Source organism: Ovis aries, chromosome 9 (assembly GCF_016772045.2).
Source record: "Ovis aries strain OAR_USU_Benz2616 breed Rambouillet chromosome 9, ARS-UI_Ramb_v3.0, whole genome shotgun sequence".
Classification (NCBI taxonomy): domain Eukaryota; kingdom Metazoa; phylum Chordata; class Mammalia; order Artiodactyla; family Bovidae; genus Ovis; species Ovis aries.
Window position 1 is genome coordinate 89,137,042 of NC_056062.1, and position 22,072 is coordinate 89,159,113.

At 39.6% G+C, this 22,072-nt stretch overlaps 2 protein-coding genes across 26 annotated transcripts in view; one reads left to right on the forward strand and one right to left on the reverse strand.

Annotated features, from left to right (window-relative positions):
• RMDN1 (regulator of microtubule dynamics 1) overlaps positions 1-15,210 on the forward strand; it is a 30,738-nt gene extending 15,528 nt beyond the window's left edge. For 5 of the 7 annotated variants that reach the window (XM_060393974.1, XM_042254517.1, XM_027973248.2 and 2 more), the window contains 8 exons: positions 509-605; positions 3,113-3,272; positions 5,248-5,337; positions 8,429-8,484; positions 9,904-9,991; positions 11,151-11,181; positions 14,388-14,521; positions 15,086-15,210. In XM_060393974.1, the coding sequence (XP_060249957.1) occupies positions 509-605; positions 3,113-3,272; positions 5,248-5,337; positions 8,429-8,484; positions 9,904-9,991; positions 11,151-11,181; positions 14,388-14,521; positions 15,086-15,136 (707 nt within the window). In that variant the 3' untranslated portion in view covers positions 15,137-15,210. The remainder of the gene's footprint in view (positions 1-508; positions 606-3,112; positions 3,273-5,247; positions 5,338-8,428; positions 8,485-9,903; positions 9,992-11,150; positions 11,182-14,387; positions 14,522-15,085) is intronic. The other 2 variants (XM_027973249.2, XM_027973250.2) reach the window with 2 other exon arrangements.
• The window catches only part of WWP1 (WW domain containing E3 ubiquitin protein ligase 1), a 156,772-nt gene continuing 145,252 nt past the window's right edge, over positions 10,553-22,072 (reverse strand). For all 19 annotated transcript variants that reach the window (XM_042254512.2, XM_027973247.3, XM_060393959.1 and 16 more), the window contains one exon: positions 10,553-21,077. In XM_042254512.2, the coding sequence (XP_042110446.1) occupies positions 20,978-21,077 (100 nt within the window). In that variant the 3' untranslated portion in view covers positions 10,553-20,977. The remainder of the gene's footprint in view (positions 21,078-22,072) is intronic.

Below are 22,072 nucleotides of genomic sequence, written 5' to 3' on the forward strand. Positions count from 1 at the left end.
GCCTGGAGTAGGAAATGGCAACCCACTCCAGTACTCTTGCCTGGAGAATCCCATGGACAGTGGAGCCTGGGGGGCTGCAGTCCCTGGGGTCTCAGAGTCGGACATGACTGAGCGCAGCACAGCAGCAGCAATAACAAAGGCTCTGAGTGGAAGGCAAGGGCGACATAAATTCCTCACAGGGAGTTACTTTTTTCATTTTTTGAACTGTGTCATATTTAGTTAGTACTAGAGTAAGTTTTCTAATTTTTTATTTTTGAAGGTTTTAATAAATGAATATTAAGTAATATGAATATTAATATTCATTAAGTAAATAAATACTAAGTATTATGTGTAATAGCTTCATACTTATTTCTACTATACTTCACATTTTGATGTTCAGAATTTCTGATCTTTATAGGTGATTTCTATATCTGATTTCTTTTGCTTCTATGTAAAAGTGTTCTTGTGTCTTAGAATTATTGCCAACTGGCTTGAGAAGACTTACTTTTTTTGTCTTTTTTCTTTATAGTCTTCAAAATTGAAGAAGTCCTTGAACAAGCAGACTACTTATATGAAAGTGGAGAAACAGAAAAACTTTACCAGTTGCTAACCCAGTACAAGGAAAGGTGGGTTACGTATCATAGGCCAAGGTTTGCTGTTGACTGAAATTTTCTGTTATTTAATAATTAAAATATTCTTGGTGCTTGGAATTTTTATAGTTTTTAAAAGATTTTACTTCAAAGTAATATTTCTTAGAGTTTAATTAATAGTATTTTTTTTCTTATGTTAAGTGACTCAAAAGTGCTACATATATTTCATTGATTTAGAAAAGGTGGTTCTACTTACTCATTCTAGGTAATGTTGACATTTTTTTCTTTGTTACTTTGCTTTGAATACAAAGTAGTCATTGAATAGACATTTATTTTCTTTATCTATGTTGTATATTTGTCATTTCTTCTGAGTTAATTTCTTATTGCTATAAGATCTGAATGAACTAGGATTTTTTTGTCACCTTTGAATAATACCTACGTATCCTTGTAAAGCACAGTCTCAGAAACTAAAAATACCTCCTGTTCCTGTTTTTAATATTAGCATGCATGCTTAGTCCAGCACCTTAATGTATACTCATTTTGTGGGGGAGAATGGAGATGGAATGAGGAGACTCAGCCCAATAAAATAAGTCAAATCAGGCTAAATGGCATTTCCAGATCATTGATCCACCTCATCTACTGAACTAAAAATATTGAGCCATTTTCAACCAACTTTCTTAGGTTTCCCCAAACCAGTTTTCCCCAGAAGACCCGTCAATTTCACTTCCTAAATATCTATAGGATCCAACTTTCCTTTTCCTTCGTCCCCTCAGTAACTTGAGGTGGTTGGCTTGGCATTTTATGGTCACTTCAGTGATCGCAACGTAAGCTAAAGGTGGTGGTGGTTCTGTGGTTCACTCATGTCCGACTGTTGCTGACCCCATGGACCGTGGCCCGCCGGGCTCCTCTGTCCACGGGATTCTCCAGACAGGAACACTGGAGGGGGTTGCCATTCCCTCCTCCAGGGAGTCTTCCTGACCCAGAGGTGGAACCCAGTTCTGCTGCATTGCAGGCGGTTCTTTACCACTGGGCCACCAGGGAGGCTGTCAGGAGGGTATTCTGTATTCACTGGATTATAGATATGCTATTGCTACTTACCCTCTGTTTCTCTTTTTAATGATTGTCTCTTTAGATTTTACTTTGATTTATGTATTTAACTGTCTCTGGCTGAGCCGGGCCTTCATTGCTGCCTATGGGCTGTCTCTGGGCCTTCATCCCTGCCCGTGGGCTGGCTCCGGGCCTTCATCCCTGCCCGTGGGCTGGCTCCGGGCCTTCATCCCTGCCCGTGGGCTGGCTCCGGGCCTTCATCCCTGCCCGTGGGCTGGCTCCGGGCCTTCGTCCCTGCCCATGGGCTGCCTCTGGTCGCTGTGCACAGGCTGCTCTCTGAGGTGCCTCCTCCTGCTGAGGAGCATGGCCTCCGGGTGTGTGCACGTCGCTATGGCCTCCAGGTGTGTGTGCTCGTTGCTCCACGGCGTGTGGGATCTTCTTGAACCACTGATCAAATCCATGTGGCCTGCATCAGCAGGTGGATTCTTAGCCCCTGGACCACCAGGGCAGTCCCTACCTTTAGTTTCACTCAATTTTATGTGAATACTATTTTTGTTTTAAAATATAACTTACTAGGTTGAAAGAGAAGCATTTAATAAAAGGAATTTTTATTAAAATGGCTTCCCAGGTGGCACAGTGGTAAAACATCCATCTGCTGATACAGGAGACACAAGAGACGTGGGTTCGATCCCTGGGCAGGAAGATCCCCTGGAGGAGGAAATGGCAACCCACTCCAGTGTTCTCGCCTGGAAAATTCCATGGAGAGGACCCTGGCAGACTATAGTTCATGGGAGTGCAAAGAGTTGGACATGACTGAGCAACTGAGCATGCACACACGATTTGTTCTATTTATTAGACATTTCAATCTTTTATAATTTTATTTAAACGGCAGTTCTTCAAGGAGTCCAGAGCCCTTGCTTTAAATATTCCATGCATCATGGTATGGGTGAAATATTCAAAGATAGGATTTATTTTGAGATTACATTATATTTAATCATCATTCATTAACAAGTATTTATCATATATATTTTTGTATGCCAGGTACTATATTTAGAGCTATGGATATAGCATTTTGTTTTATAGTACATAACCTTGTCTATAAATTAATATATTTATAGTACTGTCTGAACCAGTTAGTGAGTTGTCTGAAGCACAGTGCCACTGAACTCAAATGTCAAGTTATATATTGAATTTTGTAGGGAAATTGTTTAGAGAATTCAAATATAAAGATATTTTCTAAGGAAATTAGTATTTTAGATATTACAGGTAACTTAATGTTTGTATATAATATTGGATATTTTGGAGGAAATTTTAGCACATATAGATTTGTGTGACAGAAAATAATAAATTTAACATCATGAATCGTGGATTTCGATATTATGTTGCTTGCAATATCCTCACTGACCTGAAAGACCATATGTATTCGTTAGTGATATGACCTTTAACCGTGAAAATGTGAGCTAAATGGTTGTTGTTTCATATTTATTTCACGTCAGTGAAGATGCAGAGTTACTGTGGCGTTTGGCACGGGCATCACGTGATGTAGCTCAGCTTCGTGGAACCTCGGAAGAGGAGAAAAAGTTCTTGGTATATGAAGCCCTAGAGTATGCGAAAAGGGCACTAGAGAAAAATGAATCCAGTTTTGCGGCCCATAAGGTGAGGTGCTTACAGTAATGAGACTGTTAGCATGTATTGAAATGGACATTGGTCTATACTTATCTGTTATATGTAACTTACATAGGAAAGAAATAGCTCTCTTTTAAAGAAGTAGGGAAGAAATTTATTTTTATAAACTTTTTTTTCAAAAACAAGTGGTATTTTTTGTTGTGTTCTTGAACATCTACTCTAGCTTCATTAGTGTGCTTGATAAATTACTTACGTGAAGGCTTATTTTTAAACTGAAGCGTTAGTAGTTCCATCAGTTACCTCTATCTCTAGTTCTAGTTGTAAAAACGTGGGACAATTTTCATTTTCCTCACATTTTATTTCTGTCTCATGTGGGGATAGGAGTATAGCAGCTGGACAGCAGAGACCTAGTGTAACTTTTTACATGTGACTCCTGGATTTCCTGACTGGTTTAGAATAATCTTTTCAATGGACACAGTGGGGAGGTCAAGGGACATTATTGATATTTTGGATCAGGACCTTACTTTACCGTGTTAGACTGTCCCCAGGGGAGCCCCCAAGTCATTGTGACAGCTGAATTCTGTCTTCACGCATTTGCAAATGCTCCCTTTAGGGGATGGTTCCATCTGCCCTGATCCCCACCACTGCCGTTTCTTGTTTATATTAAGAATAAAACATACAGGACCTTTAAATTTGTTGAGACTTGTTTTACGGCCCAGAATATGGCCCATATTTGTAAATGTTCTTTTTTCACATGAAGGGGTATTTGTTCAGCTGCTGTTGAGCGTATGTCATACATGTCATTCCGGTCAGGTGGTTTCACACATGGTAGTGGGTGTGTGTTGATGCTGCTTCCTCTGTTCATCCCACTGTCTCCTTCCCACTCTGTCCATAAGTCCAGTCTCTACATCGCACCTCCGTTCCTTCCCTGCACATAGGCTCATCAGTGCCAGTCTTCTAGCTTCTGTGTATATGGGCTAATACGCTGGGTTTGCTTTTCTCTTTTGGACTTACTGCCCTCTGTATAACAGGCTTCAGGTTCATCCACCTCACTAGAACTGACTCAGATTTGTTCTTTTTTGTGGTTGAGTAATATTCCATTGTATATCTGCACCACATATTTATCCATTCATCTGTCGATGGACATCTGGGTTGCTTCCATGTGCTAGCTGTTGTAAATAGTGCTACTGTGAACATTGGGATACATGTGTCTTTTTCAGTTATGGTTTCCTCAGGGTATATGCCCAGTAGTGGGATTCCTGGGTCATACAGTCATTTTATTCCTAGTTTTGAAGAAAACTCCATACTGTTCCCCATAGTGGCTGTTATCAATTTACATTTCCACCAACAGTGCAAGAGGGTTCCCCTTTCCCCACACCCTCTCCAGCATTTATTGTTTGTAGACTTTTTGACGATGGCCATTCTGACTGGTGTGAGGTGATACACCTCACTGTAGTTTTGATTTGCATTTCTTGTCCTGAATCTGACTTTCCCCAGCGCCTAGGTTTATGAAGCTTGGATATTTGGTTTCAGTTCTTAGAGAAGAAACTCAGATTGTCTCAGTTTGGGTTTGTTGTCCAGCTGTGGGCATGAGGACAAAGTCACGATTGACAAATATGGCTGTTATTACTATAGCACTGTGGCTGTGAAATAAACAGTTCCCAGAAAATAGGTTGATAAAATGAAATGATAATTATTAAATTGCACATTTTTCTAAATTTATATTCATACTTAAGTATGAATCATTATATCCCCATTGTGTTGGTAACTTTCTCAGAGATCCACTAACCTCTGTCTTACATTATAGTTCTCTATAAACATGTCCTAACTTAAGTTCCTTAAGGGCTGTGTCTACTTCTTCTTTGTATATTCTAGTATATTCACTACAGGTTTTGTGCTCATCTTTTTGTTAAATGAGAATAACTACTGAGGAATTGCAACCTGGTATTGAATGGGATATTATTGAATATTAGTATTCTTACACCTTTGTTTCTTCTGTTTTTAGTGGTATGCAATCTGTATTAGTGATGTTGGAGATTATGAAGGAATCAAGGCTAAAATTGCAAATGCCTACATTATCAAGGAGCATTTTGAGGTACTGATGGACTTGAAAAGTCATTAGTTTTCAGAATAAACTTCTGTTTCACCTATTTCTTGCTGTATAGCAAACTGCCTAAAGCTTAGTGGCCTAAAACAATTACAGTTTATTTCTCAAAATTCTGTGGATTAATCGTGCACAGTGGTGCCTCCATTCTGCTCATTGTGGCTGAGGTCATTTAAAGGGCTCCCTTCGCCTGGACCCTCAGCTCGGACGGGAATGGATGAGATGCCCTCTCAGGGGTGGCGTTTCTCTCTACTTTTCTCCTCATCATTCAGTGTTGCATAGTCACTGCTTCCAAGAGCGAGCGTGCCAGGGGAAAAGTTCCACTGTGCAGACTTTTATCAAGCATGTTTGCATCACACTTAGTAATAACCTGTCGACCTAAACAAGTCATTTGGCCAAGACCAGAGAACGTGAGAGGGGGTTAAACAAAGTCCTGAGCGCCAGGAGGTATGGTCTCATCCAGCAGTCTAATACAAGGGACATACCACTTGCAAAGGTAATAGTACTATATATGAGTATGATCTATGTGTTTTAATATTTCCCCCAAAGTTCATTTACTTACTATAGTAAGCTCTTCCTTAGGTGCCAGAAATTCTCCAGAAATTTGTATATTTCATGTTGTGCTTACAGATTATTCTATTGTCCAAAAACAATCAACAAAAAAACTGCAGTAAAAACCCAGTGTATTTATCTTTTGATATTATAGACCATCTCAAAAATACAAATTAAGAGAAAGTGATGAAACCAAACATATTTATCGTTACTGATTCAGTTCCTAGTTATTGTAGTGACTAGCAGAAAAGAGCATTGGACTAGGAGTCAGGAGACCTAGCTTCTTATTTGGGCATCGACAGTATATATATACATGTATATATATATATACACACACACGTACATATATACATTGATATACATATGTATATATTTTAATTTAGTAATATAGATTTTTCACATTTTAAGACCTTTGAAATCAGATTGCATTATACATAATCAGCAGTGCTTTTTTCTTAGTGGTATATAAAATAATGATGTCATATCTTTTATGTTATCTTAGAGATTCAGTGAAATAGAATCTCAGTTGCATTAGATAAATCACTTAGATTATTTTGTGCCTTGGGATGTAGAAATACCTGACAAATAACTTCCAAGTGAATAATGAAATACTGCATACAATAAATTAACATATACTTCAAAGAAACTGTGAAGACTATAGATTATTTAAAAATAAGCAATGTTTTTAAGTTTTTAAGTGTGTATATTAACTATATTTTTTAAATGACAGTGTTTAGTATTTACATAAAGATCATTTAAACTGATTCTATTTCACATTCCATTATTATATGTAAAGCCATAAGGAATTACTATCTTTGTATTGTTTTTGAAGAAACTTAAACTTACGACAGAAAGGATTATAAAAGAAAAGGTTTGCTTAAGTATAGCCCCTCTGAATACATCCCCAAAGTAAATTAAACTGTACTACTCCAAGGCATCAGTTGTATATGATGAATTAACTTCTTTCCTTTGCATCAAAATGGACTAGCTCTGTACCATTCTTGGCAGAATGGAAAATGTATTAACTTGTATAATATTTTGTAGGGCTTAATTTTCTGGTGGAACTCTGATTTGGAAATGCTGCTTAGAATATGAGCTGTATATACTTTAAAATATATTCTGCTGTGTAAAGTACATCACTTTATTTATAGAAAAGTCAAAATTAGGCCAATGCTGATTCCTACCCATATTATTGGTAACAAGATTCCGCCAAGTCATACGTGATTAGCCTTATTTAGCTATTCTTTCTCTCATTACTAACATTATGAGACTTACAAAAAAGTAAAAATAATGATGACTCTGATGATAGAAAATATTAGTGTTAAGCACCTCCTGTTAACTTTCTCATTTAATTTTTACCACAACCTTATAAGGCTTCCCTGGTGGCTCAGATGGTAAAACGTCTGCCTGCAGTGCAGGACACCAGGGTTCGATCCCTGGGTTGGGAAGATCCCCTGGAGAAGGAAATGGCAACCCACTCTAGTTCTCTTGCCAGGAAAATTCCAGGGACTGAGGAGCCTGGTAGGCTATAGTCCATGGGGTTGCAAAGAGTCGGACACGACTGAGCAACTTCACTTTATAAGTTAAGTGTACTGCTTTCCTGATTCTGTACAAGAAGAAACTCAGGCTTGGAAAGAATATAGAACTTGCTGGGGTCAAAAAGTTAGAGGTCACTGAGCTGTGATTTGAACCCTATTTGGTCTGACTTCAGAGTTACTCTGGTAACCAGTACAGGTACTTAAAAATGTGTATTTCACACATTGTCAACTGAAAATGAAAATGTGTTTTTATAGAAAAGTGTAAGCTAGGAAGTCTTAAAAAGGGCTTTTTAAAAAAATTATGTTTAATAGGATTAACATTAATCTGTGAGATTTCCTTAGTGGTTTTCAACAAAATAATGAAAAATAGAGGAATAATTTTTTAAAAGTTGTTTCTATAGTTTATGCTTTACATTAATTCATATAGGACTTCCACATAGTAAATAGAAATTAGGGAGACTATCAGTATATTTTATATTGTACATAATTATTCTATTAATGAATTCTATGAATAAGCAGTATTTATTCTTTTCTTAAATATAGATGGGGAAGTTAAACCAAATTGGCACATAGGAAGAGACTTTCTAAAATTATGTATTTTGTTGTTCTAACAAAGAATAATTTTACTTAACAGTCATATAGGACTTGCCACAAAGAACTATTATTTCATTTTCCTTTAATCTTGAAGATGTAACTGAGAGCGATATATTGTTACTGTTTTCAAATTTGATTCATTTACAGATTTTGTTTTCTTTCCTCTTGCTACATCCTGCCATCAGTTTCTGAATCTTATAAAATAGTAACCTAAGTAATTAATAGTGTGCTGAAATAAATTTAAAGAGTCAAAAGGAAGAAAATTGGTGTTATCATAGAAAAATTGAAATTCTGGGTTGCAATTTAAAAAAAAAATCATAGGTTTTGTCAGCAAATATGGTAAAGTACTTATTGGTGTTTAGAAAACAAGTATGATTCATTTTCTCATTTCTTGTTAGAAAGCAATTGAACTGAACCCTAAAGATGCTACTTCAATTCACCTTATGGGTATTTGGTAAGAAAATTTCTTAATATTTCAGTGGTACTTACTATGATCTTATTTTGTAGTATATAAAAAAGTAAAATGTTTAAAATATTTGGGGGTCAAGAGTGTTTAATCCATTAGATTAACTTACAGTTGTACTGGTTATTTAGTATTTAGAAAAATTTAGAAAATACTAAATTTGATTGTAACTTTGTTAAACACTGATTCAGACTATTTAGAAACAGGTACTAAGACTAAAAAGGCATTGAAACTTTTCATTAAACCTTACATTCCCTTTTTTGGGAAAGAGTCTTCTCATTTACCAGACTAAATGGAATTGGATTAAGCTAACTATATAGTAAGAATAGGATGGCCTCAGAGGGTCTTTGTATCTTCAAAGTGTGTCAAATACAGTGTGATTCATCTGAGGAATTTTAGTATCTTTCCATTTTTATGTAATCTCTGTTCAAAGTGCATCCTTATTTTGCTGGTATGAGCATACACCAGTGTGTTAAATGCTTACTGGTTTGAGAGTCTTAGGTTTACCACCATTTTCTTTACGTGTGATCTACAGAGCTGAGTATTTATTGTCTTCTATGAGGGGTGCAGTCGGAGAAGGAAACGGCAACCCACTCCAGTGTTCTTGCCTGGAGAATCCCAGGGATGGGGGAGCCTGGTGGGCTGCCGTCTACGGGGTTGCACAGAGTTGGACATGACTGAAGCAACTTAGCAGGAGCAGCAGCGTGAGCGGTGCAAAGTCCTGTATCAAACTCTCTTTAAAGAGAAGTAAATACCCTTTAAAAGAGAAGTAAGTACTGGATAAAGGACATGTTTAACAAAACACTGACTGAGTGAGAATTAATGGTAATTGAGGGGCAATAATTCAGATGCTGGTGACCAAACATGAATGAACTACAGTTTCTTTCTCAAGGATTTCAGACGCTCATCAAAGATCGAACACTTTTTTCCTCCTTATTTCAGAAAGTTGTCGAGAGTTTTGATGTTACTTTTTTAAATTAACCTTTTAATATACCATGTTTTGTTATTTTTCTTGATTTTTTAAAAACTCCTCTGAGTTAGTTTTATGCAAAAAATTAGGGATAATGATTGTATCTCATTATTGTAAGGAGTAGATGAGAGAATCACTCAGCTCAGCACTTTGTACAAAGTGAGTACTCAGTGATGAATGATACACTGTAGTATCATTACTATTATAAATATTGCTTTCTGTTTACAACTAGTCACAAAATACACCATGATCGATGGAGCAGTATCAGTCAGTCTGTAAATAACTCAGTATAAATATTAACCTACTGGATATTGCAAGAAGTATGAGCTGTTTAAATATACAGTAGAAGATTCCTTTTAGATATGTTACGATGCTTAGTGCTCTTTAAGAGAAAAAAGAAGGTGCAATTTGAATATATGTGTCATTTTCTTTCCCTATAGGTGTTACACATTTGCTGAAATGCCTTGGTATCAAAGAAGGATTGCTAAAGTGCTGTTTGCAACCCCGCCTAGCTCCACCTATGAGGAGGTAGTGTGAGGTCCTTTGTTGGTTAGTCTGGTTTCTTAACCGCTGGGCCGCTGCGGTGTCCGCTCATCCGGAGCCCTGAGCAGTGAGGGCCGCCGGCACGTTCTGACGGCCCCGTGCGGCTCTTATCACAGAGGCCTAATGCTTAGGATCCGTGATGGTGAGTGTTTGTTTCCCCATTAGGTGAATGGCTGATCATTCTGGTATATTGCAGCTAAAGAACCCCATGGCTAAAAGCTACCTTCATTTTCTGTTTGAAATCTGTAACATGAAAATTATAAAATAGAGCAGGATATTTTAGGGACACATTCTAGGCTTCCCTGGAGGCCCCGACGGCAGACATTCTGTAAGACAACAGGCGTCTGTCTGGGAATTAGAGCATGTTCGTATTGATAGATACGAGGCCATTTCAGGGCACGTATTTTGGGTTTACTGATCACAAAATTTTCAGGGTAAGGAAGGAGACGGTTAAGAAACGTTTTCCCATGAGCTTGTATCACAGTGTTTTCTGTGAAGCTGTAGTGTAGAATTTGACGTAGAGTTGTGAAATATTTTTATTGAAAAGAATGCATTCTCACAAAAAAGACAGAATCATCTCTACTCTGACAAATTAGCTATGTATCTAAAAGATCAAGTGTCAGTTAACGTGCTATGAAAAGTTTTAAGTGGGACTTAGCAGCGACTTTCAGGTGGACATGAACCTCTTATGTAGGGATGTCCATTACAAAGGACTCTTACAGATGCATTGGCCCAACCTGTGTATCACTGTAAACACAGCTTTTGATTTTATCTGGTTTTTATTCATAAAGCCACTGTTCTGATTGAAGAAGGAAAATGTCAGAATGATCTGAGTTGCACATGATAATGATCTTTCCTCTCTTCATGTGACGCTGGTTCCAGCCCTTTCTGAGTAACAGTCAAGTTATTACTAGAAATGGTCCACATGCTGTAGTCTGTATTCTGATGAGTTAATAGTGTTGTGTTCAGTTTTGCTGTGTTAACTCTCACTGTTGGTGAATTGGCTGTTACTTAAGGGGATCATTATTTTAGGATGGTTTGATTTACTTCCTATATTTAATGTAGGAATAGATCTTTTGAACAATGCTTTTTCATTACTGTGTTTTAATCCTTCAATGTATCTGGGCTTTTGTGTTTTTGACAGGCCCTGGGCTACTTTCACAGGGCAGAGCAAGGTAACCTTTTTATTTCATATGACTGTATGAGTGTCAGACATGTAATAGTAATTTTTTAAACGAAATTATTTGTTCTGCTATACTTCATAAACTTCTTTTTGAGCTAGACACTGCCAGATAATTTTTCAGTTATTTATTTGTTGATGGGTGCGGGGTCTTTGTTGCTTCTCTCTGGTTACAGCACGTGGGGGCTGCTCTGCTGTGGGCCTGGGCCTCTCGCTGTGGTGGCATCTCGTGTGGCGCACGGGCTGAGTGGTCTCACGGCTTGTGGGGTCTTCCCAGACCGGGGTAGAACGCATGTCCCCTGTATTCCCGTCCACTGTACCATGAGGGAAGTCCTCAAATAATTTTTAAAAGTCCTTTTTTAGTGACGATCACCTGAGAAATAGACTTAGTGAATTCAGAGCTGCAGTTCTAACGGTCCTTCATTTGATGTAATTCAGCCTTCCTTTTTGGGAGGAGGCTTTGACAGAGTAACTCTTTATTTAAGATCGCACAGCTAATCAGAAGCATGTATTTATCTTCATTTAGAATTTTTATTTTTTAACACCAAAGTAGAATTGACATGTATTAGCTTCATGTGTACAGCATGACTTGATATTCAGACATCATGAAACTATTCAGACATCATGAAACGATCACAAAAGCAAGTCTAGTCAACACCTGTCACCTTACAGAGTTACAAAAAAACTTTTTAAAGATCAACTGTCTTAGCAAATTTCAGATGGCATTTAAATGAGGACTCTCTGCTCTAAACCAGCTCAGTCTTTGTTCTGTTGCAGATAGCCTTTTGTGGTGAAGAGTTTTCTGTTACTCTTACTTTGAACAAACAGCCAGCCTAGAAAACATCAGCCTGTGTTTATCCTTTCTAACGGCAGAAACTAGAGACGTCAGAGACAGAAGCCTAATGTCCAGATACTCCCACCCCCCCTGAAAAAAACATCGCCAATATATGTCTATAAAGTTTAATGAGAAGGTTAAAACAGTTTATACTAAATTTGAGAGCCTACTCATATGGACTTGTTCAAATGTTTTCATAATAGCAAAGCATTTTTGAACCACATTTCTTCTAAAGAATTTTGTCTGAATGTTAACTCTGTTATGTGTTAATTCTGATTTACTGTTAATGACCTTCCATTGATATCCTCTCATGATGGTAGTTTTACGTACTACGGGTATGATGTGGGAATGCATTTTTCTCAAAGAAACTTATAAAGTTAAAAAAGCACCTTAAGAGACTTAAACATTTGGGTTGCTGAGAAGAACACGGTCATACTTTTGTGGAGCCAAATGACCCTTGGCAATTCCATCATCCTCCAGGCTTCACTGTACCGTCCCCTCCTCTCAGGGGCCTTTGCTTACGGCTGATGTTTGGTTTAGAAGCTCCTCCCATGCTTTTAGTGCCCTTTATTTTCCCCTTCATGGCCCTGTCAGTCCACAGTGTGACTGTTTCCCTGTCTGGAGCGAAATTCAGGGAGGACGGGACTGTCTTCTGCGCACGTGGTGCCCTCCTTGCTCAGCACAGAATGCTGGGCAGACTTGCCGAAGGGCGGCCTAAGCGGGGGCGGAGGGACGGAGTGCGTAACTCCGAGGGAGCCTTAGGCACATCAGCATGGCAGCTTACAAACATCTTCGGATTAAAGAAGTAAAACAAGTTTGGGTTAAGAAACAAATGTAGTTAATCATAAAACACATCCGGGAAAAATTATGCTTTAAATATAGAAGGGTCCCAGGTTGTTAGGAGGAAACTATAGAATTAATGCAGTAAGACGGTCCCATGCTTTCCTTCATAGGCTTTTTGTTCACATTTTTGCTTCAGCCAAACGTATTCTCCACTTTGATGTTAAAATTCTGTTCGGCCCCCAAAAGTCAGCCCAGGTGTAACCTCTTGGCTGCTTTTTTTGGTTCCCATAGAACTTTAAAATTGGTGCTCCAGTCAGAGCCGTCTTTTTATTCTGTTACATTCAGATGTGCTTCTGCTTGTCACTGCTTTTCATTATAAATTCCAAAAGAGCAGAGACTTCATCTGTCCTTAGACATAGCCCACGGGCTTCCCTGGTGGCTCAGCAGTAAAGAATCTGCCTGGAATGCAGGAGACAGGGGTCTGATCCCTGGGTCAGGAGGATCCCTGGAGAAGGAAATGGCAGCCCACTGTAGTATTCTTGCCTGGAGAATCTGTGGACAGAGAAGCCTGGTGGGCTGCAGTCCTTGGGGTCACAGAGTCAGACGTGACTTGGCAACTACACCACCACCAAACATAGCCCACATGCAGTAAAGGCTGATCAGATGTGTGTGTACACACACACACACACACACACAACACACACAGAATCATCATGACTTCATTTACTCAGGCAGCAAGTGCATACTGAGTACAGTTCGAGGCGCTGCTCTAGGCACTTAGGATCCAGGGAGCAAAAGAGGGGGGGCTTACTGTCTATCAGGACCCCCTCAGGGTTTCATCTATTAAATGGAGTACCAATTTTATAAAATTGCTGTGAAAATAAGAAATATGTGTAATATAAATGGCTAGCACAAAGTAGACACTCAAAAAATAGCAATTATCTCAAAATTTGTTGATAGGAGTAGTTGAGCAAAAGAGAATCCTCATTAGCCTGGCATATTACAGTAAGTCCCTTAAGTTGGGACCCTGAAGAGACAGTTGTTAGTTCACGTGTCTGGTGCACACTGTCAGTGTGCCTGTCCCTTGCAAGCTTGTGCGCTTCCGTGCGCTGGGCAGTGCTGTGTAGGCGCAGGGTCTTCACTCAAGCCCAGAAGGTCCAGAAGCAGGTGGGAGCGCGGCAGGGCTGTGGCTGGTATCTCCTGTGCTGACGGCCCTTCAGCTCTGCCGTCTCCCCCCCTCCTCCTCCTCCACAGAATAACTCTTCCTGTCTGCCTGCTTAGTGCCAGCCCCTGGATGCCAGCCGTGTCCTGCACTGTAAAGTTCTTTAATGTATTATTTGGGTGGGAAGTATTCCAATACAGTACTACATAGCCCATTGTGTTAGTTGGCTACCTAGGCTAACTTTGTTGGACTTAGGAACAAACCAGATGTACGAATGTGTGCGCTTTCAGAATGGGTCTTGTTCAAATGGAGGGGCCCTACTGTATCAGCGTTTAGACCAGAAAATTTAAGCCTTTCAAAATAAGAGCAATACTGTTTCATCGGAGATAAAATATAAATTCTTTTTCTTTCTTACATACAGTGGATCCAAACTTCTACAGCAAAAACTTGCTCCTTCTAGGAAAGACATATTTGAAGCTGCACAACAAAAAGCTCGCTGCTTTCTGGCTAACAAAGGCCAAGGACTACCCAGCGCACACAGAGGAGGATAAACAGGTAAAGCATCTCCGGTGAACAAGGCAGACGGGTTTCTACTGAGGCACGTGAAGGAAAGGGGAATCAAGAACGGCTTTAAAAATGTCATTGTCTAAACGCATATGATTAAACAATAGTGCTTATTTCAAATGTATATAGCAAATGTTTTTGGAGAAGGAAATGGCAACCCACTCCAGTATTCTTGCCTGGAAAATCCCACAGACAGAGGAGCCTGGCGGGCTACAGTCCATGGGGTTGCAAAGAGCTGGACATGACTGAACACACACGCATAGCAAATATTCAGTTACTATCAACAAACAGGTATGAATTACTCACTACAATACAGAGTGGTTCCTGTTTGACAGGTCTGTATGTAACAGACCAGACACGATTTCTAACCCAGAGGGCGGGGGATGTGCGCTGTGAGAGCTCGCCAAGTCTCATCCCGGAGCTCTCTGAGAGACTTTATCCTTGGTGTACTCGCCTGGCTTTTTTGAAACTCTTAGAAACTACTTTATAAACTTGTTTCAGAAGTTGATCTCTGTGCTGTATTGTTTATTTATCATATGCATTCTTCCATTTTAGATACAGACAGAAGCTGCCCAGTTACTCACAGGTTTCAGTGACAAGAACTGAGAATTTTTCAATGAAGTATCTAAGGAGCATTGCCTTTTCATCAGATTTTAAAGATAATAAATACATTAACTATAGTTCTGTGGCTGTTCTTTTAACGTTGTGACCATTTAACAGATAAATACAAAATTCTAGATTTCTTCACAAATAACAAGGCAAAAGAAATGATTCCCACAAGAGTGGTAGAGACGTCTCCATGGCTTAGAGGCGGAGATGACTGCCCCGAGCTCCCAGCGATACAGCAGGGCGTGAGATTGCTAAGGGGGACTGCAGCACATCAGGATGGGGATCAAGAAAGGAATGCTGCGGTGTGGAAGCGCTGGCTTAGGAGGGGTGCATTTTCAAGTGGGACTGAAGAGCTGAGCCCTTGCAGAGAAGCAACAGTGACAGGAGCTCAGCGTGATGGGGTTCTTGGGATAAAGCAGTTAACTGATGTGTCTTGGAGCCAGCCTGCATAAGGAAAGAGCTCAGTCAGGAGAGGGCTGAAAATGGAGTGTTTTCTTTTTTAAAACGTGAGGTAGTCTTAAAAGTGGATTGATTTTGTCTCTAGGCGAGCCCAAAGTCTATTCCCTAATGGGTGAAAGGAACGTGGAACTCAAGGAGAAATGGGAACGAGGGTGTTAAACAGGACAGTGACCCCTGGGGTGCCGCCAGTGCAGACCCTAAATTCTGTGAGAAGTGGTGTCTTGAATGTCACTTAGAGACATCTGAGTGTATGTGTGGGTAGTTTTCTCAAAGGGAAAACATACAGTGTGGGTATGTACTCTTTGTGGTTATCATGTATATTTTCAAACAGAAGCAAACACTCAAAAGTACCAGACTGTGTATACCCATCTCTGATTCAACAGTTGCTAATCTTCTGCTGTGTTTTACTTATGTGTATTCATATATTTACAAGTATCTGTAAACTTCTGAAATAATAGACAACATATTTCATCCCTAAATATTTCAGTATTGTCTCAGAATAAAGACATCCTTCTAAACAAACACAAATTCATATTACAACTAGAAAGTTAATAACAATTCTTTAATATCCAGCCGTACTCAAATATCCTTAAATGTCCCAAAATGTCTTATACTTCTAGAAACCAAGATCCAAAGATCATACATTGCATTGTTTTCCACCTTAAGTTTTTTAAAATCTAGAACAGTAACCCATCTGTTTCTCTCACAGCATTGACTTTTTAAAAAGGCCAGTCCAGTTGTCTTTCAAACCGTCCCTCCTTCCAGAATGGCCTCACTGACCACCTTTAGAGAAGCGCCGTCCCGTCTTCTGTGTGTACGAGATCTTCCTTGACGTTTGTATTTATCCCGTTCTCTGATAGTCACTGCTTGTCTTCACTTTTGAGATGTTTTTCTTCAGTTTTTTGTTTTCCCCTGTTAGTAGGCATTTCACATCTTCATGTGTTTTGGTCCAGTTCTGAATTTCTAATTTGGATTTTTTTAATGTCTGCAATTATTTAGATATAATTCAGACTAGTATATTGTGTTTAAGGATTTTACTGTTTTTTTTTTTTTTTTTTCCTGTTTAGCCCTCGTTTTCAGTTTTCTCTTTAGAGTGACTTTGGATGTATTTTTTGGAGGTATGACATTTTTTGTATGTATTTAATGACCAGCAATGCCACTTTATCAGATGGGAGGTAAGGAGTTTGGATTAGTTCAGTAACACCCTCAGTAATTTACAAAATGAAATAGTTTTATAAAATAAGATTTCTTTTAGTCATAAAGCCTTTTATGGAGGGGAGGATCTGTCTTTGATATTATGTAGAGCTATTTAAAATTTTTTTCCTTTGCAGTAGATTCAAAAGAAGTTGCCAAGAAGTACTACTCAGAGAGGTCCTGCGGACCCTCCCCTCAGCGTGCCTCGATGGTGACAGGTCACTGCAGTTCAGTACCCAAGCCAGGAGACTGCACAGTCCCCAGACTGTGTTCAGGTGTTACCACTTCTAAGTCCCCGCGCGCGTGTCATCCGCGCAGTTGTGTCACACGTAAATTTCTGTAACTGCCACAGTGGAGACACAGAACTGTTCCATCACAAAAACTTAGTGCTGTCCCTCACAGTCATACACATTCCCTGCCACCATCCCTAATCCTGACAACTGCTAATAATTCTCTGTAGTTCTCCACAATCTTGTCATTTCAAAAACATTATATAAATGAATCATACAGAATGTGATCCTGAGAGATTGGCTTTCTTCATTCAGCATAACTCATTTGAGATCCATCTAAATTTAGTCAACAGTTCCTTTTTATTGCTGACTCTATTTCATTGTATGGGTGTACCAGTTTATTTCAACTAGCCACCTTGGGGCATTTGGGTGGTTTCCCAACTTTGGCTGCTATGAACATAAGGTATGACCTTTATCAGCATACCTTTCATCTCTGTGGGATAAACGTCCAGGAGTGTGGTTGCCAGGTCTTCTATAGAGCTGCTATGTTTCTTTCCCCCCCTTTACAAAGGAGTAGCTCCCCCGTCTCCAAGAAGTGGTATCTTCCTGAGATTCTGATTGTGTGCGTTTTCAGCCTCTTTTGACTTCCCAGGAGTCTGACCTCCTAGGTCTCACACTGCTTCCTGGCATTTCTCCACTCTGGATGAGAACTGCTGCTTTCGGGAATGAGCCCTGGGGCCCCATTATTCCCCTTCCTGGGCAGTGCCCACTTGACTCGGCTCTTGTGTTCCAGAGCGGACTGCTAGTTTGAGATGCCTATTTCCCCATGTACATGTCAGCAGAAGTTTGCCGTATTCTGTCTTCTAAGCATACCACAGACATGGGCTACGGGGGATCACAACTGCCCCTTCTTGTGCACCTGTTACTTTAAGGATGACAGCAGACATCTGACTTGGAAGGTGGCTGTCATCCTACTCTTGCTGCCAGAAATTTTCCTGAGTGGACTAGTTATAGATTTTGTAAAAATGATTTTTCTCAGACTCACTTTTTAAAATAAACATAATTACATCAAGGAAAAAACAAAACACCCTGAGAACTTAATGGAATTTTGAGGATTAAACATGTATTTACAGGAGTATCAGTAAATATTTAAAAATGCCATTAACATCTGATTGTCCTTGGTCAAAGACTGGGGAGAGAAAATTTGGAATTTAGGAGATGCCACTGCTGTTCCAACTACAGTGTATGTGCTGCGGAAGTGAGCACAGAAGGTGCCACTTTTGGACTATTACTCTTTGTTATTGGTTTGGGTTCCCCCTGCCTTTAAAAATTTTTTTTGTTACCTACTTCAGCCAGATAATATTTCTGGTTGATTCTGTAATGCCCATTGGAGGTTCAACCAAATATTCAGACTCAAAAAGCCCGTGGTGACAGGCTTCATCTGGCACCAGTTCACTCAGATGGACAAAACCCAAGCTGGCCCAGGTGGTCGGTGTCAGGCTTCCCGACATTCGGATGACCTTCCAGCAGTGTCCGGAGCAGCGCATCCATGCAGCTCCGCAACGACCATCGCGCCGGGTCACAGCTCGGGAATCCCAAAGGGACAGGCCCTTAAGAGTTTTCCCATCCCAGGAAGTCTGCAGCTGTGGTTTCCTGTCAAGTATCTGGAGTCTTCCCAGTCTGGACCTAACAGTCAGGGGTCCTTTTTATGAACAGAAAAGGTATTGCCTGACAGCACTGCTGGTGCACCAACCTACCTAGTTTTGAAAACTGAAAAAGCTAGGCGTCTGACCTGAGGCCCAAGGGCGGAAGTGCTGGTTAGCCCTTTTGCCCTGCAAGCACTGAACACACAAACCGCACTGGTGGCCTCTCTCCCTGGCAGGCAGGCAGCTGCTCTGATGGGTGGACCCATGCACTGACGCGCAGGGCTGGGGGTGAAGGGCGCTGGGACCGCCTCTGCACTCACTGCGGGGTTGTGGTTGGGCACCGGGGGCCTTGCACTCGACTTCTCTCTGCTCGGCCCAGCCCAGGACGGGCACTGCCAAGGGAGGGGAGGACACAGGTCTCAGGTTCCTCTCACGGCCAGAGTGCAAGACAAGCCGGGATATCCTGCATACAGGCCTGGATTTCTAGGAATAACACGACAGAAGCGCCTGACGAGCTCTCCAGGATGCTGGTTTCCTCTCTCAAGCCCCCTGTGGACCTGGAGTGAGGAGGCAGGCACGGGCACCCTGAGAGCTTCGTGAGACCTGCACGGCCATTCCCGCACGCTGGGCGACAGCCACCGCTGTCTCAGCAAAGCTCCTCAGCGGCACTGCCCTCGGCTAAGTCAAGTGGCCCTTTCCAAGACTGGGCACCCTCTCATGCCTAAGCCGTCCTATACACTCGTTCTCTTGTTTTTCATTCTTTAGGCATAAGAATAACTAGAAAGTCAGGAATGAGGATTTGGGAAAAGTATTCAACCAAGTGGATCACTGACTTTTATTTCATCTTTACTATGAATTCTGAAATAAAAATGTAAAACAATCTAAATACGTAGGAAAAGTTTTGGCAAAGCAAAAAGTATCGTCTAGAGAAGTTAAATTGTATACTAGTATTATCTGTATGTACTTAGTGAAATGTTACTGGTAACATTCTAAGATGTCAGTTCCCATGGTTAAAAAAATTTTAAGTTAATGAAATTTATAGTGTATACTGAAATAATGATACAAGTGGAAATTTAAATTTTTATATTAATAAGGAAGCCCCACTTGCTAAAGCAGCATTAATATCATTCGCATCAGATTGTTACACATTTTTGTAGATCAGTAAATGTCTTTGATAATGAAAAACAAAGTATTTACCTAGGACAAAAATAATAATTTATATAAAAAGGGGGGAAGACCAAAATATTTTTTATATGCTTATTCAGATACATAGAACTTTCATGAATTTAAGATATGAATGAATGAAGATACTCAAACTGTAATAGGAAATCATTAGACTTATTTGAATATTTAGATGCTTATGTAAGTCTTCAATCCATCTGATTTTATAAAACCAAAATTTCGAACACAAAAGCAGAAAAGTTCACATTACCTATTTATATGTTCCTAAGTATCAAATTATATCAATTTATTCTGTATTGAAAGAACATCATAGATATTAAAACTAAAGTACATTAGTGCCTGATTCTGTTTAATTCCACAAATACCTAGCATCCCAAAGTAACATGTAAACAAACCTCTATGCTGCTCAGTGAATTCTCCCCAATTTCCAGAATAAACTAAATGGTAGTAGATCTAGTATATGATTTACTCATAAGTTACGGTTTCATTAATGACCTTGACTGACTGTATTAGGGATGTAGCAAAGAGGGAAAATTTTCAACTACTATATTTATTTAAAATAAACTGACAGGTTCAAGCACCCATCTTAAGAAAAGCCAGCAGCACTTTTTTTTTAACATATTCAAAGTAAGATTTTGGCCTAAGCCCTTAATACCTTCCTGAACAGCCATGCAGCTAAACACCCTCAAGAGATGTTACATCAGGGAAAAACCCACGGAGCAATTTGAACTTCTTCCCCGGATATCAGAAACAAGGTAAAGCGAATCCAGACTATTTTCGGGTGAGTGGCTGTCACGTTTAATACGCCCTAAGCTCTATAAAACTAGAGCCATGATCACATATGCTTATACAGATATATACTTATTTTTAATAAAGTCTCTCGCTTGCTTCAAAATTTAAGGATGATTTTTTTTTTTTCCTGGTCAGTCATTTCAAGGGAACAATAAATAAAGTAGAAAAGGATGAGCTGTTTTGCATATTTCTGTGGAAGAACGGAAAACATTTATACTTTTGAGAGATTCAGAAAATTCACTGTACAGAATGAACAGCTTATATACACTATCTGTGCAACTTTTCTTGGCTGGGGTATTTAAATGCAAGAGCTCCTCCAAGACAAGAAGCCACATTCATTCTTGTCCAAATCCCTCTGTTTCTTCTATTGCAAAAAGAAGTTTTTCCTTCAGTTGTTCGTAACTCTTATATGGTGGTAGATCCAAGCGATTAAAACTGAACAAAAACAAAAACAAAATGTGTTTTCAATAAAATAAGGTCTGAAAATATTTCCAATACAATATATTTTAAAAATACATTTGAAAAACTGAACAGGAAGAATGTAGAAATTTTGTTGAAAGTACTTAACAGACAATTTACTGCTTACTATATTAATACTGAACATAATATTAAATATACAAATTTTCTTACAGCAATTGACTCAGTTTTAAGACCTAGTCATACAAACATGTTAATGTTTCCCGAGAAAGGAACCGCTGGAACACTCTTCCTCTTCTCCACAGTATCGTGTTACATTGTTCCCAGAGCCCCCTAACTTCTGGGTTCAGAGAGTCCATTTCTTTCACTGATTCACCTGTGAATTCACTCACTCATCAGTTACTTACTGAGAATCTTTTCTATATCAGATATTTCTCCCAGGAGCTAGTGATACAGAGATGAAAAACTAAGGTCCATGTTCTCACTGAACTTACATTCTAGGGTGGAGACTGTCTATCACCAAATATATACTTTTGTCTTTTCAAATGTCTTCCCTGGTAGCTCAGTTGGTAAAGAATCCGCCTGTAATGCAGGAGACGCCAGTTCTATTCCTGGGTCGGGAAGATCCCCTGGAGAAGGGAAAGGCCACCCACTCCAGTATTCTGGCCTGGAGAATTCCAAGGACTGTATCCATGGGGCCGCAAAGAGTTGGACACAAGTGAGCGACCTTCACTTTCACTTGTCATACGTAGAACTTTCTCTAAAACAATATGCTTGCAGTCCTGCCAGACTCAAAGAGAATTCCCTGCTGGGATTAACTGATGAAATACAAAAGCATGGAAAGTGCTTAAATCATCAGTGTATTGTTTTACAATTTACAAAGCTATAGACTAACATTTCATTTTTTTCAGATACATCACTGAGTATCTGGGTCAGGATTCAGGAGTTTCGGATTTCAGTCCCCACTCTATTAGGGTCTAGTGAGATAGCTCTGAGAAGTCAGCCGCTCTGTT